At 39.5% G+C, this 20063-nt stretch overlaps 1 protein-coding gene and 1 long non-coding RNA gene across 2 annotated transcripts in view; both read right to left on the bottom strand.

The window, feature by feature from the left end:
- Positions 1-617: 617 nt before the first annotated feature.
- LOC121899468 lies at positions 618-10279 on the bottom strand. Its single transcript, XR_006096711.1, has 3 exons — positions 10216-10279; positions 9950-10112; positions 618-902 (listed from the first exon to the last, which is right to left on the bottom strand). It is a non-coding gene; the product is annotated as an uncharacterized LOC121899468 (long non-coding RNA).
- A 5464-nt stretch (positions 10280-15743) lies between these two features.
- Positions 15744-20063, bottom strand: part of clmpb (CXADR like membrane protein b) — a 65574-nt gene continuing 61254 nt past the window's right edge. Inside the window, exon 8 of the mRNA XM_042415444.1 lies at positions 15744-19842. Coding sequence (XP_042271378.1) covers positions 19506-19842 — 337 coding nt within the window. The 3' untranslated portion in view covers positions 15744-19505. The remainder of the gene's footprint in view (positions 19843-20063) is intronic.

Here is a 20063-nt window from a genome sequence, read left to right as displayed (position 1 = left end):
TTAATTACTGGGAATCCAATATGCCAAAAAGATAACTGGCTTCATCTGAACATGAGTAGAAACTGAACATAATGGAGGACAGCAGAATACAGCAGGGGTGCACTGTTACATTAACAGAGTATAGAGTAAGTGTTGAGCAACTTCGTGCAAATGGTAGCTTTAAGAAATTAAATGAACTTTTAGGAACCTGTAGCACTTTAAACATGAGGTCAGTGTGTGTGTGTGTGTGTGTGTGTGTGTGTGTGTGTGTGTGTGTGCGTGTGTGTGTGTGTGAAGGGAATATTCCATTAAGGCTTTAAGAGTTTTTACTTTGTGTGTATTGTTTGTGCAATAATTTCTTTTTTTTTTTAATACTTGTGCATACTTCCATTTCCACCTTGGGATAATAAAGACTCGACTTTATTTGGACAACCTTAGTGAAGATGAATAACAAGGCACATTAACACATTAGATTCTGCGGTGTATTACCTCTGGTAAATTGGCTTTGCATGTTGAATGCTTTTTTTATTGTCATGCAAGAGAAATAAATTAAACTAGCCTGAGGAAAAATGCATAGCATTACTTAAAAGAACAGACACATCTTTACAGCCATTAAGGTACTTGCTAACAGTGCAGGATTACATCTATTCAATATGCTCACTAATTAGACCTGATGCTAGTTTTTATTGGTCTATAATTAATCTGGCTCTTCAGTCAGAGGAAAGGAAATGACTTTGGAGGGCTTTACTGAGCCATGACCCTGGGGACTCACCCTGTTTTATCTTTGGCCTGCATGGGATGGAGATAGGAAGGTGGAGACTAAATCAATTTCCCTGCATTGACTCATTAGCTGGGGCCCTTGGGTTGGCCAGGCTCTGTGGTGATGCCCTTGGAGGAACAATCCAAGTCACTTGCAGTGTGGCCTGTGGAGTTGTAGGAAGTGAGAGGCTGTGAAACACATGGTAAATACACATGGTATTACAAATCACATTATTGACAGACATGATGCTTTGTACAGTATAATACTAAAGCAATGGTGGCAATACACAAAACGGTACCACAATAAAATCTCAAAACACAAAAATTGACAAAAATTTAACATTTTTTCATGAAACTATTTACTTCTATTTATTTGTTTACCATTTGTCATTAAGGGCTTCCAACCACCATTATTCAAGTATGCATCAGGATAAAAAAGGGTGAATATTGTATGAACAAATGTTTTCTAATGTTTTCAATCACTGCAAACCACCGTTTTGAGCACACATCAAATTAGGACATAAGAAAAAAATGTCCATCAACTGTTGAGGGGTTGAAGGTTGATTTAAATTATTACAGTATTATACTGTGTGTTTTAAATTAACAAATTGTATATTTTTCAGAAGACCCACTCTAAAATCCTGTAACTTCTGGCTACCATAATTACAAAACCTCTCTACAATATTCTAATTATTGTCCATGAGCATCTTTAACTTTACATTTGTTACATTCTTTTAAAAAATGTAACAAATAATGCTAATTATCTCATGGAAAGTGTATGAATATACCCATCACTGAAAATGTAAACTTCATGTTATAACTACTGTAACATATAACCATCTGATTTGGCCCTTGGTGAATTTGGTGGATTGCACTGTTGTACTGAGATAGCTATGCCTGGACACACACACACACACATAAACACACATGCACACACATGTGCATGCCGCACGCACACACACAGCCACACACAGTTTCCATCACTTCAGAGGACATTACATTGACTTAAATTCATTTCCTGGAGACTTATAACCTTAACCATAATCACCACATGCCTAACCCTAACCTTAACATAACCCTAAACTAACCTTAACTTTAAATCAAGTCTTCACCCTAAAATGAATGATTTATGTTATGGGGACTTGCTTTTTATCCCTATAAGAGAGGCAAGTCCCCACAACATGAGTAATAGCTGCTACACACACGCACAGACACACAGACACACACACCCATATTGCTGTGACAGTGTGAGGCACGCATACAGTTCTCACCATGACATATGGCATAACATTACTGTTGGTAAACTTGTGCCTTATGATCCAATAAACAGCTCAGTTTTATAATCTCTCGGGCTGCAGTTTGTTAACAGGTCTGCCAGTTTAACACCAACAGAATGCAGTGAATTCGAGTAGGATTACGGCTTTTGTTGTTTGGATTATCTGAATCTAATTACCTTGCAGAGGAGCTTAACTGGCTCTGCAGCCTATCGGCTTGATTTCTCTGCTGTCGCTGAATGCTGGGCAAATTGATAATTTATGGACCAAACGCACCCGCTAGACATTCAATATGTTATGGAAATGAACTTCTGCAATGATAAATGTTGAACTACACAGATAATTGTGGGTTCACTGCTGTGGATCTACACCATACTCCTGCCTGAGGGACATAAAATTCAAGATTCAAGATTCAAGATGTTTATCGTTATCGATTATACAAGTACAGTCATGTGAAATACTTTGGCTGGGAGGCTCCATTACAGAAAAACAGTAAATAAATATGTAAAAAACACATAAAATATAATAAAAAATATAGAAAGTAATAAAAAATATATAAATGTATATATTTTTGAAAATATATATCAAGGCACAAAAAGGTTGCATATATAAAAATGCAACAATAACTTCAAAGTTAATATCCTGTGAGTGGATGGTGTCTGATCATAGGGTTTTCAAGTGGGACTCCCCCCTCACCACTGTTTCGTCAATTGGCCCATGACACCTCAGAGGGGCTGAGGAGAAGAACCAGCTCTCTGGAACCACCCCTCAGTCCCTCAGGTCCACTCACCACTTAGCTCTGGCCTCCCTCTCCTCTGTCAGCCTGGTTGTGTCATTGCTCACTCCTCTTCAGCCAGAATCATCTGGACGCTGTCTCCACCTGCCTGGTGATGTCCTTGACCAATTTCTTGTGGGCTGACCCTCTTACCCAGGGACTCCAATGCTTTCCAGAGTGACTGCCCTGGGAAGCCCCTGCAACCACCTTCCACCAGGAGGTTCCAGGCTCTCCATTCCCTCTGCTGGTTTTCAAGGATGAGGGACTGATATTTTCCCAGCTTGTGCTTGTGCGCCTCTTCAATCCTTCCCTCCCAGGGTCCTGTCAGCTCAAGGAGGGCCACTTGTTTTGTAGTTCTTGACCACTGTACGATGTCAGGTCAGAGGTTGGTATCTGCAATTTCTTCTGGAAATCTGAGTTGTCTTCCAAGGTCAACTCTTATTTCCCGAGACTCCCGGCCTGTCTTCTCTCCTGGCCTGAGGAAGCCGATGGAGTGATGGCCTTTGGCTTGGAACTTGGTGTTTTTTCGCTTCTTCTCCTTCTCTAAACACATGGCCAGCTGGGCCAGCAACTGATCATGCCGCCATCTGAATCTTCCGTCTGTCAGACTTGTTCAGCATGATGACGGGATGTGTTCGAGGTTGGCTGGTCTCCCGCGCGGCGAACAGCAGGGATTCTCAGTTAGTCTCTAACTTTGGAGGATTGTTGGTGTTGTTAATTAGTAAAATTTTAGCTAAACTACATTATTATTACTATTGTTCTGACTGACATAATATTTGAAAACAAAATCATGTTAATGTAAAACCCCCATAATCCTATATTCGCACATTTGTGGTCTTTGATCTAACATTGCATGTAACATTAATGCAACTTGTATTATTATTATTATTATTATAATTGTTATTATTAATTGCACACTGCATATACTGTTTACTCCTAGTCAATATTTTGTACATTTCATCTCATTCTCTTCCATTTAAAACCTTTAGCAGCTGTAGCATTTTAACCTTTAGCAGCTGTAGCAGCTCTTCTCACCTAGAATATATTTTACTTTTTTTTTTTTTAAATTGTAAATTCTTTCTTTCTTTTTATATTCTTTAGGATTTAATTTTCTTACATTTTTGACTCTTATGGACCACAACAGCAAGACACATTCCCAACCTACTTGGCAATTAACCTGATTCTGATGAATGGAATAATATAAAGGAAGTACAGGAATTTCCAGGCTCTTATAAATCTATGCAGCCACACCTCATCTGTCTTTCGCTTACTACACTGGTTGCCAATAAAGTGTCGAATGGCCTACACATCTGTGTTTAATAATACTGAGAGGCTCACATACAGCAATGTGTAGGCAATAAAGACATGCTAACAGATCCAGATGGGGCAACCAGAGGTCATAAAGACAGGAACACACTAAACACTGAACAACTAAAGGGAGAGACGCATTACTATTATTGAGCAAATTCTAAATATAATTTGGGCATGATGACTGATGGAAACAAGTCTCAAGTCTTGAACTCTCAAGTCACGATCCAAGTCAGATAAACTGTTGATGCTTTGAAGCTCAACACAAAGTTCATACTTGAGCTTCAACGCATCAACAGTGAATTAACAGAATTCATATTTGCTCAAGACATGCCCTCTGCTAGTCCTGCAGCAGCTACTCTGATTACCATCATAGTACACACTCCTGCATCTCTGGCACTATACTGTACTATACATGTTCCTCCTTAGCCCTACAATTCATAACCACTTTTATTTTGCATTTACAATGTATTGTATTAACTTTTTTCTTCTTAAATATTCACCAAAATCAGTTTTATATGGATATTTTAAACAGGCAATACAATTGTGGAGTCAAACTTCATATAGTATCTTTTATTTCTTGCCATTATCTTTCATTTTAAATGGTTGAAAATGCAGTGTTATGGAGTGGATAGTGTTATGGAGTGGATTGGCTGTGCACCAAATTATGGAGATAATGGGCAATTAATAATCCAAAAATGTGCACACAGAAGACCAAGACTATCTGCATTCCTTTGATCAGTTCATTCCTTGCAGCAGCAAACTGTTTCTCATGTTATAGCAATCAGGTCTAGCATGGACTATTTGCCATAACTGGAAAACTAAACCTCCCATGGGAAATATTAAATCATAGATCCAGGTGAAGGACCCAAAGTAAAGCAACCAACTCTTCGTTCAAATGATGAAATATTTGTGAGCGTTCAAAAGGCATTTATTTAAAGCCTGAAATGTTCTCACTGCAAGTGGCATTTGGAATTTAAAATTTTAAGTGTTTTCCCAAGCTTCCCAGCAGGTTTCATGGAGCACTGCACGGTAGAGGAAGACTTAAGACCAAATACAGCACTGCTGCATGCAAATGAGTACCAGTAAAATAAGTAGCACAGAACTCCTTTAATATAAACATGCGCTCGTCCAAATGTACTGTGAAAGAAAACTTGGTTAAAAAAAACACTGCTTTACAAAAACATTTTGATGTGAATGTAGGAAATCCAACAGACTTTGTCTCTCTCTATTGTCAGCATTCAACTATTTAACAGTTTTGCTTGCCAAAATAGATCAGGACCAGGGAGCCTGCTTCTTAAACCCAGATTTAAAATGCACTACGTCATGGCTTTGATCCTGACTGTGTTTGTGGATTATCAGAGGGAGCTGGTGCATAAGATTTTGCAGGGATAAAAGAAAAGTTCAATTCCTCGACCGAGGCTTGGATCTGCCTCATTTACCAATCGCAGCTTTGACTGAGTCCTCATTAGTACCCTTATACACAGACTGGATCCACTGTCACAGCATCCATGCAGGGCGCTGTGACAGAGAAGAAAGTGCTCTGGAATAAGCCGCAGAGCTGGAACTGACACAATTCAATTATTTAAACCACTCAGTCCCCATATGAAACACAGTCTCATTTGAAATGTACATGTTTCCGTAGCCCTAGGAGGCACATAAAGTACATGCATGCATACGTTTTATAAGCAGGATCAGATCAAAGCCTGATATAGCACAAGTTTGGACACTTTCACAAAGGTTGATACATTTATAACTTCTGGTCGTGGAATGGCTTATCTACCCATCAAGCTACTTGTGGCCACTGGTGTCGACTTCCTGTTGAGCCTTTTGAACTTTTCATTTAAACATGTAAAGCTTGACAACAACATGAAGGCAAAAAATTGAAAACTTTTGCTACAGATACTGTAATTCTTGCTTGAAAATGAAACTGTTGCTAATTTGCTTAGTTAAAAAAATGTGAGAAAGGAAGAAGAGAAGAATGATTGATTAATAATAATCCTGTAGGGGAGCAGCTCTTTCTTCTTTTCTCTCTCATTTAAACGATTGCTACTTAGCACTCACTATAATACTATTTTTTCTAATTTTCTTCCTACCCATATTTCCTTTCACTACATTTGTAACATTTAACACTTTGTGCACCCATTAAATATGTGTGATATAATGCATTCACTGCTACTCTCCATCCAAGCCACCATTCAAGTTTGGTTCGACTCATGACACTGTGAACAATCTATTTCTGGAGGCAATATGTTGCTGACGATGTGGGGCTCCCCTGACCTTGACTGATGCAGCCTTTGCATCACCTCACCCCAGCCAAGTCCACCCCCATCTGTGCTGATTCATGTGTTACCTGTGAGCTAACCTAAGGTGAAAGCTCAATCAAAAAGACATTAATTACGACAGGAAGATTGCTAACCACGGTGTCATGCGAGCACTGTGACACTAGGCTCCTGGCTACTGCTGGATTTAAGAGATGAGAAGGCAAAACTGAAGCATGTGCACAACTTCACAGCCTGATCGACAGGATGGGATTCCATCACATATTTCTCTATTTGCCCATATGTCAGTACAACTCACGCTAAACAAAGATGGTAAATGTGGTAAACATCATACAAGGTTAATATCAGTGTCACCATTGTCATTATGAGCATGTTAGCGTGCTGACGTTAGCATTTAGCTCAAACCATCGCTGTGCAAGTACAGCCCCGCAGAGCTGCTAGCATGGCTGTACACTCTTAGTCTTGTTAAAGGGGATATCATGCATATTTCCAGGTCTATATTCATATTCTGGGGCTTTACTGGAATATCTTTGCATGATTAACAGTTAAAGAAAAAAACTCCTTATTTTTTTTATACTGGCCTTTTACACAGCCCCTCAGTTCAGCCTCTGAAACAGGCTGTTTAAACTCCTGTCTCTTTAAGGCCCCCCTCCAATGAGCCCACTCTGTTCTCCGCAGACTTCCAGCAGTTCTTGAAGCTACGTAATGGAAACTTCTCAAATACATCTGTACATGTTCAAGCCTGAATCCGAAATATATGAGTGGACGCAAACAACCCATCGAACAACCGAACAACAGCCTTAGCAACAAAGGCTACAGAACGGATATCTGTTTATGAGCATGCAGGAACAATCTGATGTCATCACAAAGAGGAAGTAGAAGTAACTTTGCAAAGAGAGCATTCAGAGGAGGTCAAAGCCTTGGCTTTTGACTTACAATCACTTCAAGTTTTGGAACTTTGAACATAGACATCCAACATCATAACGGTATAAAAATAACAGAAAATCTAAAAAAAAACCCATTATATGTCCCCTTTAATATATGTATTCAAATACACTGTATAGCTGTAAAGTGTAGTCACATATCACATTCAACAAGTTCTTTCGCCTCAGTATAGTGTGAAAAGAAATTAAAAGAACGCACCTTTCTGTGAAGAAAAGTTACAACACCATAACATTTTACAAAATACCATTACTGCTCTTTTAGCAGTTTGATATCCCTTAACTTCCTTCTCTGTCCTCAGTATCCCCAAATAGGTCTATGACATCATGGTTGGCAGCAGTGGCTGTTAACTCTGCTGACTGGAAATTAGTTTCTGGAATAAAGAAAGCATCGGTACTCATCCATTTGGATTAATGCTAGCCTATGAGAAACATTATGGGCTGGAAAAGATGAATTCTTTATTAGTGCTTTCCTAAGAGAAACTGGCAGTAAAATGTCCAGTAACTGAACCTGTATGCTATGCGCCAGAAGAGCAGAGCAGAAGTTACAAGTTTTCTGAATAACACATACAAGTTCTGTGACACTGTCATGTTGTGTTGACACAAACTTGCATAAGATGAGTTTTGTAAGTTGTCACATTATGATTTGATATGTGAATCTCATCATTTGGTCAATGAAGACAAACTTACTAGCAGGCAATGCAGAAAAAATTATTCATTGATGAGTAATGTCACAGGTTTATAACTGGCGACCAGCAAGACAGCGCTGACATTTTTACAGTGTAATACTGCAACAGAGACAGCCAGAGGGGCTGGCACCACAGTTACATGAAACCTCAAATTACATCCACCTAATACAAGCTCAGGCACCTGACAAGTGACAACTGTGCACCATTATTAAAGCTGACATTTTTTTTTCAGCTTGTATTTTCACATAAAAATTGATGTCACCTGTTCTTCCTCGGAAGTGCAGGTTAAAATGGTTGCAGACTCTACTGCAGAATATTTAAATAAAATGCTATTTGCAATATTAAAATGTACCATGATGCCTAAAAATTGCCAGTGTGAAGACATTATTTGTAGTTTGTACAGATATTTAACAGTTAACAGTGTAACACACAAACACACAAAAATACATTCAATTTCTTTCCCTGGTTACATGGTTCCTATTTGATTAAAGCAACAACACCGAAGCAGCTCCTTAGGCCAGAAAGCACCCTTGTGAATTTCTGCCCTATGTGAGGGTATGTCATAAGAAATTTGGCATATTTCACACTTTTGATTTAATCTGATCACTGTGCAGAACAAAGTTTTTCCAGCCCAGAAGCTGTCTATAGAAACCACATCATTAGAGAGATGTCCCATAGTGCTGTAACACTATCACTGAGCTGTGTAATCCTGCTATGACACAGTTTGCATGCATCACTTCTACCCAGACAATCACAAGATAGATTCATGACATTGGATGGTCTGATAAGTGTTCAGGAGAGGAGGAGATGGATGCCTAATCACCATACCACTGTGCCTGCTAACAGCCAGTGTTCATATTAGACAAAGCCCCAATTAGAGCCTAATTATCCCAGGTGACAGCTCCCGTGGCAACAGGCAGGGACGTCTGCAGTTTCACAGCAATCTTTCATTCCACAGTTGTGTTGTAACATCTTGCAACAGTCAAGATCCTTAAACTTTAACTAAAGATTCATGAACCAGCCTCAATCACACCAAAGAAAATTATGACAATACAAACCTAACTATGGAATAAATATGGTGTCCCGGTTGCTGTATGTGTGAATATAAAATATCACTATTTTGACATTTACTTGACAAATTAATTGAGAAATTAAGTAATTTTCCTGATTAATTTTAGAATAAGCATGAACCATTTCCCAAGGATTTTATATGTTTTCTTTTTGCGTATCTAAGATTTGTTTTTTATTTTTATTATCTTTGAGTATCTCTTTAATTTCTCTAGGGCCTTTCATTGTGGGACAGTGTCTATTAACACCAGTGAGAACACACTCTCAAGTCACACAATTAGAAGGCCTATATATAGTGTGAAACTGGAACGTGGAATTACATGAATAACTTTAAATGGGATTCAGCCCTCTTTAATGTTGTTAATTGCACCTCTGCTTTTCCTGCTTCGACATGTCAAAATGTCTGCTGTGAAAAAGATCCATTAAAGCTTACAATCTGACACCTTTAATTCCCACATCAACAATCTGTGAAACTGTCATTAAGACAACAAGAAACAGCTGGTCACAAAAAGCTGTGGCTGCCTTTGGAAGAACTTGTTATCAACAATGAAAGAGACTGCATTCATTTACATGTATCACTTTGTTGGTTTAATATTTCTTTTTTGCATCAGTCTAACTTGCTATGTGCTTATATGTTTACTAACTTTAGCTACTATAACTTAACTGTAATATAACTGTAATATCTCTGACAGTCAAAATAGCAAGGGTGAGGGTTGAATTTGCACTCAGTGGATTACTATGGTTTATTTTTCATGACAGTATATGATGAGCGAGGCTTCAGCTGTATATCTTGGCACCCAAATCCTTTAAGCATCGTCTATTTTGTCGCTGGAAGCCTTAACCCCTCGTCCCAACAGCTGTATATAACTCTTACTTGTGCCGCTTCCTGTCACAGCTGGGTGAACTTGACTTCCCACGTTGGTTGTGTCCACGCTGGAAGTGGCGGATGGGGTCCTCCGCTGGCTCCTCCAGCCTCAGCTGAGGGATGAGATGCCCAAAGGCCATGTCCTCCGCAACACGTGTGCACTGTTAACGATCTGTAACAAACCTGAGAATAACTGCCTGCTACTAGATTCTCCCACTGATATGTAGAGCTGCTATAGTCTGCAATTTAGTGCGGGGATGCTACCTGCTACCTACACTGTTATTAAGCTGCAGCTGGAGCGTCTCTGTCCTCTCTTGTTACGTCTTTATTTGAGACGAGGGGGCGTTTGAGTTTGTCCGTGTCTCAGTGTGCACAAGAGCAAAAGCATTTCAACTCAGTTTTCCAGTTTTTATACTGTAATTGCTTAATAAAACTTTACTTTCATAAGCTGACTGTAATGTTTATGAGGTAAATGTACCCTGAGGTCTTTTTTAAGGTGAAAAAGTATCATAATTTTGTATATTTCTTTATTATTAAATTAAATTGTGTATTCTCATTCATTTTTAATAATAATTTTATAATAACAATTTAATTCTTCTGAAGAATAATAGATTTTTGTCCATACTGATGGTTGTCTGCCTGATAGTAATCCTACACCACCCATCTTTGATTTTACTGTGATGTGTGGCTTAAATGACAAACACCAAAGGCACATTTTATTATAATTATGGTCATGATTATTCATCTTGTGAAGCACAAGGATCAGATATAATTAGGGTTCCCTTGACACATTAATTAGTTGTAATAACAACTTTGTTAAAGTCATTGCAGGTGATTTCTATAGGACATAAGTGGTAAAAAAAAATGTATTAAAAGGTGTCTATCTGCCATCACCAGGTGACATTTCATGCTGATGTTTGTTTTTTCATTTACCTGCTGTTGTAATACAGTCTGTAATAATCTAAAGAATTATTAATGATGGCTTTGTGATGATGAGGCATGAATTTAGAGATGATGCAAACTGTGGCAATAGCCTCAATGTAAAGCATATTTGTGGCAGCATTTCCGTAACTCGATATTAAAAGTTTCCATTTATCACAGATGAGAGTCTTAGCTCTTGATCCCAGACACTGACAAGGTAAAATCTACAGCTGAGTGCTTCTCCTCTTCCTTTGGCCAATTAAGCCTACAGTTAATCAGTTAATTCTACTTGCTTGCTCCATTAAAAGATATCATTAATTGCTTCATTTTTCAATTAGACGCACTAATAGCTTTCAGAATTAAGATTCCAGTTTACTAAATTGATATTCATGCTTCTTTGTCTCCTTGTTAAATAAATAAAACCAGAACTTTCATAATTGAATATTAAGATATGTTACTGGCTATGTATGTTCTCAACACAAAGCTTGTGTGAATTTTCCGCAGCACTAAATAAAGTGACACATCCTGCACCGACTGAATTAAAAGCTTCATATGAAACACATTACATTTGTTCAAGCAAAGGAATCTTTCCAAGCAATAAAGGTCAGAAAATCACAATGTAAATTTATGCTCATATTTATCATGCATATCATAGGTGCATTAATCCTAATCAGGGTTGTCAGATAGCACAGTATCAGGGTGTTAGTTTGCAATATAGCCTCAAAAAATGGATAATGGATAGTTCATCTATATGCGAAGACGACTTAAATTTTAAAGTGGAATTGAAGCAATGAACGGGTGTCAAAAATAGCATGCTATTAACCTCACTATCTGAATTTATAGCAGCACCATAATTAGTGTAGTTGTCAGAGAGTGAAACATACTGGGGATGTGGGTCACAGCGCAATGCTCATTACCCAGAGATAATCAGTGCAAAGACTCACACTGCACTGGTAAAAGTTCACAGTAATATTCAGAAAGATTGGCAGCTGTGAAGCCAATTTATTGCCATTGTGTGCTAAAATAGTGTTCTTTTACACCCTTCTTTTTAAAGATAAATGTGAAATATAATCAGCTTTCAAATGAATAAAAGACATGGATGAAAAGTTTGATTAAAATAACAATGAATTGCATGTCAATACCTGCATACTGTTTGACAAGCAAAGCCTGTTTACTGTACCACACTATGTTTTAGTATCAGAACAATCAACTTTCTGTCCACACATCTCCTGCACTTCTGTTCATCAGTGTGCCTTCAATATGTGTTGCACTTGGTACATACAGTAAGTCAGGTTCCACCAGAGGGAGCTTTAAGCAAAGCCACTGTATGGTCCCTTTACCCAGTGACACCCACTAGCAGTACTGCTGTTTTGTTCTCTCATTGAGTCATGTAGGACAACTGTGCACAGTGCATTGCTACATAAGTCGCTAACTTTTTATTTTTCTCCTCTAACTTTGTTCACAAACAAGGGCCATAGTTGAGTTAGATTTAAGTTATCTGTGATGATTAGTGCTAAGGTCAATATCCTTAGAAACAGACACAAAAACTCAGATTAAACAAGGGAGGCGACACAAATTCAACCACCGAAATTTGACAACTGTAATCCAAAATCTGCTGGAAACTTCCATTTCTGTGTATATAAGTTACATATTATATAGTTTAAATAGATGCTGGATATTTGTGGTTGAACTAATCTAAGCTGACGATGCATGATGTGTGACTTCTGATTCTTCTCATCTCATTAAGAGCCTTTCAGCAAGAGCTATCCCCAATAAACACCAGGGGGTGCAATTATATAAGTGACTTCAATTATGAAGGCCTGGTGTGGAAATCTACGAGTATTTACTTAGCAGATTACAGAGGGAGACCAAGAGCAAAATATGATTTGATATTAATTAGGCGACAAAGCCTGCTCAGAGCCAAAAGATGTATTATCTGTATGATATCACTTTTGTATTTGGGCTAATTAGAGTGTGAGTGTCCCTTTTTAGTGTTAATTCATAATTGTGGCAAAATGCTGGTAGATGATTTGCAACACCAATGCTACCTAGTTTTATGTTGACATGGTAAATAATATGAAAGTGTCTGAAAAGAAATGTGGATGCTGCATATTAGCTCCTTTTTTTTAAAAAAAAGATAGATAATTAAAGTGTAAATAACACATATTATCTGTACCACTAGAAATTACCATCCTGATGGTCCAAGCTGTAACCAGATGACGTGAGTGCAGCATATGTATGCATTGATAAGCGTGTGTGTTCTTGTGTGTGCATGGGCATGCCAGTGCGATGGGTTTATGACAGTGTCATCACACATGGCTAATCATGCGGAACAATGGGCACAGAGGCATGGAGCAGAGAGCGGAGAAATGTGATCTGGCCTTGAAAATCTGATCTGGCTTAATATGGATGCTGTGTTTTGAAAAGATGTAAATTTAGCAAGCAGTGCTCAGCCAACTCCTCAACAAACAGATGTCGGCAAACACACCGGTAATTGTATTATCCCCCATGGATTGCCCATGTGCATTTACTCAGGGTGCTATTTCCACTTATGCAATCCACTTTTGCAACTTCTCTTTATACCTTTGTGTGCATCCATGGAGCATAGATAAAGTCACACTCTGCCTCTTTAAATAGGGTTGACACAGACACTTGGCAGTTCAATAGATTGTCAACATATAATAAGAAGAACCTTTTGGAGGGAAGAGATGAATGTCAGTCAATAAGTGGTTGACGGGTCAATAGATATCTATGACCTTGAGTGTCACGTCAAGAGGCTGGAGATCAAGAGGGACTGTGGGGAGAAGGACATCCCTGCCTAACTGAGTCAGAATATGGTTCCTCTGGGATTTTTATTTCATATTAATATAAAATAACTAATGCAAATCACTGCTGACCATTTTACACAGCATACTGCAAATTTATAGATTTTCTGCATTGAAGAAGTCATCTTGCTGAGTCTTGAAACTTGCTTGAGATAGCTAATCCATCACAGTGAACACTTAATCATTAACCAGCGTTACATTGCCATCACCTACATTGGCAGTACAACTTGGTATTGCAATTGTGTGCGAGGATGTTTTGAAATCTGACAGGGGATATGGCCGCTGAATAGAAATCTGTTCAGTGCAAAAATTAAATATTCACATTATGCTTTTGACAGCATACATGCTTGCTCATTTTTGCCTTCAGGGTTTGATTTTTCTGACAACTATGGCTCATGAATGTACAGTAATGCTTTTCAGCAGCTGTCAAATTTTAGTTTAGTCAGCCAACTCATGTACTGTAGAATGCAATTATTATATTGTGAATATTTAATGTGCAGTAACTGTACAGGGTATGTATAGAGTTTATATTTTAAATTTAGGCTATGACCTCATCACTCCCCACCAACATACATAAAGATCAGAGGAGATTGGGGAGTGACAGTAATACATTCACAAATACACTGCAAAGGAAAGCTTTGACTAATTCCTACGCTGAATATACTGTAAGTCTATGTCACTCAGGCCAAGGAGTTATTCTTCTGTTTCCTCTTTGCAGAGAGGCCAGAATCCAAATCAAGAGGCCACAAGACCAAGTAGGTTGTCATTGAATATTTTATTTGCAAATGAAAGAGTAATAACTCAGAAGTCGTAAAAATATACATTTTTTACTTGTGATATTTACATGGATTGTTTTCATCAAACGAACAAACAGAAATTCTGTTCGGTTTTACAAAACCAAACAGAATCCACGGCAGAAAAAACAGATGAGAGTAAAGAAAACAAAAGTGTCTTACATTTCCCTTTAGTGACGCCGCACTGAGCGTGTCTCCCCCTGACATCTCAACAATGTAGTCAAGAGAAACAGCCAACCACACAGATCCCACACAGGCCGGTGATGAGCATAGCACACAAAAAAGTGCAAAGTACATGGATGAACAATTCAAAATAAGGAAGAAGACAAAAATAAAGCTTCATAAAATTTTCTGTGAATATATTTACAATTGTAGAGTTTCTTTTTTTTTTCTTTTTTTCTTTAGCCGAATACAGTTATGTTACATCAAAGCAAAGCATTCCCATTCGTCTGCTCAATCTCCTATGACATGCAGGTACCTTTGCTTTCCTTCTTGAGGTTGACATCAGCCCCGTCCATCTCTTCTCTTTAACAGTAGCAATACATCACATTCCCCTATACCCAGACACAAGGCCAAACCACAAAGCCTGAGCATAATTTTGCCCTGCTCAACATCTTTAGTCAGAAATAAAACTGCTTAATAGAACATAAAACATTGTGGCTACATGAGATTCATATTCCTATCATATAACACAGGATAACCATAAATGGCTTCATGTTTACTGCACCTTTGAGTGTTGATAATATGACAATATATAGTGTTGATGGATACTGTTTTAAAGGATGATACTGGATGTGCTGCTGACACTCTGAGGTGTGTTAAGACTTTCTTTCTCCGCTCGCTACTGAACTGACAAAAGCTCCTTAAAATTAATTTGTTGGAAAGAGTGCAAGTTTGTCAGGCCACAAAGCTGCACACGAGAGGAGAAATGCAACGCGAGGGCTCATAAACTGGGGAATCTGCCACCTGAGACTTGCAGTTGCTGGAAAGCAAATCAAAAAGCTTGGAGGAATTTAACAGCTGGAAGACTTGCATCCCATCCTCCACCTCCACTGCTACTTTCATCTGTGGTGGAGGGAATTTCAATGGCAAGAGCCTACAGCCCTGGCTCAATATCAATCCTGTTATACCTCTACTGATTCCCAGAGCTACTCTGACAGATTCCTAGGGAAAAAAAAGTCTTGGAGAATATGCTATCCAGATTGTTAAAATGCATTGCAGAGTCTGTCTTTCTGAGTGCCTGTGTGTGTTTTGTTACAGTAGCTGTTTTTGTCTGTGTGTGTGTGTGTGTGTGTGTGTGTGTATCCCCTGGGTGATGCAGTATAGAGTGTCCCTTTCTGTGCTGCATTTAGTATCCTGGTTCCATCAGTCAGTCGTAATACCTCCAGACATTCGATCCATCAAATTGATTCTGAAGGAGCAGAAATAACAAGGTTTGCTGTTTGGGCTTTTGTTTGTGCAAACTGTGTGTGTGTTTGTGAGCGAATCTGTGCATGTGCAAATGTGAATGTGCATGAAGCACATAGTACCTGTATTTCCGTGTGCACCTGAATGTGATGTGTGTGTGTGTATATACAACATTTACCTGTTTGTATTGTGTGTGTGTGTGTGTGTGTGCGCGTGTGTGTGTGTATGCCTTGAGACGCCATCAGTACACCCAGGGCCAAGTGCATTCTATGTTAAGAGACAGCAAGAGCAGGGAGAAAGTGTACAAGTGGCCTCCAGAGCTGACGATAGTTATGAATTATGGACGTGCTTTGTCTCGAGACACCACCCCCACAAGCAAAAACATGACTGCTTCCTGTGAAGCCACGTTCAATAGGCATATAAGTCCATGAAAACTAAAATAAACACTGCCAGTCTGCAGTCGTATCAATTTGGATAGAGGTTACTTTGCCTGACTGGATCCCTCTCATTCACTGAATGGCTAACATGAGAATGTGTGGGTGTGGCCCAAGGGCTTATACTGAATTTACATGCACACACCCACACACCCATACTCACACACTCACAAGCATGCATGCATGCACGCACGCACAGACACACACATACACACGCACACACACACACACACACGCAGTAGCATCCCTGGTCAAATCTGAACTGCTGTTTGTGTTTGAATATAAAAGGCATTTTTTTCTCATCTTCCCTTACAGTAACATCACATGAAGTCCCAGTATGTGAAGTCAAACTACATGTGTTTTTCAGACAGATGTTGGTTGTCAAACATTTTAAGATTAAATTCCTTTATCATATGTGACAGATTTTACTTCAATGTGAAAGTTTAGATTTATGAGTGAAACAAGACAGAAGCCCCACTTGAGAATAACAAACAATTCAAGTGTTGGACAGAAGATACTGAATATGCAAATCATTTCGAACCAGTGGTGGAGCTTGGATTGTAAAATTTGTCCTGAGAGTAAATACCATGGGGCATTCAAAACAGCTTATTTCCTTTGTAATATGAATGTACTCACAAAATTTAATGGCAGTCTGCCCATTAGATTTTGATATATCTTGTGCACAAGAGGAAATTTTAGCTGGATGGTGCGCCAAATGAAAGGTAAGGGATTCCCCGAAATATTCATCATGCCTTGATCATGAGTTCTCAGAACAGATTTCATGGAAATTTGGCAAATAGTTTTCAAAATAACAAAAAATCAAAGGAAATAAATCTCACAGGATCAGTAAATTCCATATATCTTATGAGAGAATCTGGCTGGTCCTTGTATAAATATCTTGCTCTGGATCACAGCATTGGATGAGCAAGATGGTCAGAAAACTAAGAAACTGATCCTCAGACTGACCAACATCGCCATCCTTAGGCCTTTTTTTCCCCTCCAATCTCTATTACATATGATAATATTTGTTTCATATGAACATAGAGTTCAAAGATAAAAATGCCAAAGTGACATGTGAAATAGGGATTTGACTTTTTCACTTTGAACACAACAAATGTACAAAAACACATGGTTTAAATTCACTTTTGGGTTTCCCATTTGACTCTTTTGTAGGGGAGAAAATCTCCCATCACATACCTATATTTATTAAATTAAATGACATCATGTGCGTATATCTATCTGTATGTACAATATAAAACAAGACTGATTACAGAATTTACAGTACATTGTCCTGTGGCATGGGATTGCTTTCTCACCATGGATAATTCACTCTGCTTTGTGCTCCCTGGGCTGTATCTGTTATTACTAGGCAAGTTTTGTGAAGTTGTATCTCTCAGCGTTTGCTGCTGTTGACCCTCAAAGCTGGATGTGAACAGAGACTTAACCACTGGTGTGCTGAAGATAAGGACAAAGAAAGAAACCATCAAAGGGAAGAGGGATTGCAAAGGCACACTAGATAGGCTACTTGCCCTTTTTTTTCAGCTACTTTCAATCAAACCGCACTGGGTCTGTCTGAGGATACGACAAAAGGGGGGATTGGCCAATACCACAGCTCGACCAATAACCAAGCAGGATCCGGTGATTCAGTGAGACAGCAATCGAGTGCCACTCCATTGTTATGGATCCATGGAGAGTACTGACAATGATACCATACACACCCTATACAATTGAAGTCTCTAGAATCATACTTCTTGCTTCCCTCATTCAGACATAGTAATTGTAAAATTGAACGTCAAGGTCAATTCTTTGTGCCTTAGCTTGAATATCGATTCAGTACCTTGTAGGAAGCTGAAAGCAACGGGATCCACCATCTTTGTACATCACACATTCAAGGTGACAGATTTTGGTTTCAGTTCAGAAATGTAGCAGGTAAACAAAAGAGTAAAAAAAAGCAATAATAATAACCCATCCTAGGGATTGGTGGCACTTCTTAATATGGATGAATGGACACACAGCTGTCTGTCACCCTTTCAACCTGCTCAGATAGAAGAGACAAAGGAGAACAGAGACAAAAGAAAAGAAAAACAAGACCAGCTGGTCTAACAGATGCTTATCCCCTATATTTAAAATATTGACTGTCTATAGGCCTAATACATACTAGTTAATTACTCAGGGAAGATATTCAGTACCAGAAAAAGGTGTCCATAGATGTAGACAGGATGCGAGAGGGGGTAACAACTCCATTTGATTTGACGCCATTGTCAGTGCTACATCCTTGTACCTGAAGTTTCCCCTGCTGATTGGTAAAGCAGATGAGCTGTTTGTGAGCCAGATGAGTCAGTCTCGGGACCACTGTGGTTTCTCGTGGGTTCTTTTATGAGAGCACGAAAGACCGAGAGCACTGAGGCACATGATGCACACACACCGCACACTGTCTGTCCACATGAATGGGCACAGTCGGCCTGACCCACGGGAAGCAAAGGGGTTTGTGGTTTTAAAGCAGGTGCTGGAAGCAGCTAGTCGGAGGTGCAGGGTGACATGAATCAGTGACCCCACCCCCCACCCCCCTCCAAAAGAAAAAAAATCAGTAGCTGTCTTATGCTCTTGCACTTTCTTCTCTTCCCTGTTTCGGCCCTGCTTGTATCTGTCTCGTATTTGTTGACAACCAAAGCTCAACAGCAGTATGACTCCATTGGTACCAGGCTCAGAGTCTGGATCTAGTTTATTATCCAGCTTTCACTGTTTCCCTTTTTCCCCTCTTTTTCTCCACTGCATGCCTAACCCTTTGATTTGATAAATAAATAAAAGCTCTGCTAGGGGGCTCCTTCCACCTCGCTGCACATGGTGCTTCCCTGTGCCTTCTGAAGCCAAAAGAAGGAACTCAAAAAATAAGTTCTGCCTTTAGCCATGAGACACAAACAGTGTCGCATCTCAGGTCTTGTTTTTTCTTTTGTTTTGTTGTTTTATGTAATTCAGTAGGGGGCAAGCATTTCTATTTTCCCTTTTTAAGTATGCATTCATTAAAAGTACTTTTGGACTTATAGTATTGATTCTTTTAATTACATCCTTTTAACTAGTTGCATTTCTTTGTTTATGGAAGAGTCTTAGTCTTTGGGAGGGGGGCATAGGTGCTGGGCAGGGATGGGAGTCTCACATGGCTGCAGGAAGGGGTTGGCTTTCAGTCCTACACAGTCTGGAAGGCCTTGGTCTGGGCGGGGACCATGAGGGTTGGGGGTGTGGGCCCAGACAGGTTCCTGGAGGTGAATTTTGGAGTGGTAGGGGGCTCCGGGGTCTTGGGGGGTACCACTGAAGTGTAGGCTGGTGGGGACTGGGGGAAGCCTGGAGGCTGTCCATTTTCCTTGAGGGCTGCAACAGCAGGTGGGCGAGGGCGGTGACCACGCTGGGCGCTGTTGTGCACCATGGACTGGGTGGAGGAGGCACCGGAGCGCGAGCTGCCGGAACGGGACGAGGACAGGGAGTTGGGCTTCACTAGCTTGGCTTTGGGAGCCTCCGCATCCTCCCTGTGGTAAGAAACACCCACACACACACAGAGCACACAATGATGATAAAGGTCCCCTTATTTTATATCAACTATACCTCTCAAAATAGAAAAGCAAAGCACACACATACACAATAAGCCACACACTACCACTCTCTAACACTGTTCTAAGGCTGTATTCACATGGGACCAGTATTGGGACCTCATGTAATTCATGAGATACCCCCCAGGTCTGAGTTTTGT

This window comes from Thunnus maccoyii, chromosome 6 (assembly GCF_910596095.1).
Source record: "Thunnus maccoyii chromosome 6, fThuMac1.1, whole genome shotgun sequence".
In the NCBI taxonomy this organism is placed as follows: domain Eukaryota; kingdom Metazoa; phylum Chordata; class Actinopteri; order Scombriformes; family Scombridae; genus Thunnus; species Thunnus maccoyii.
The sequence above is the reverse complement of the archived record's forward strand: the minus strand, read 5'-3'. Positions and strand labels throughout refer to the sequence as shown.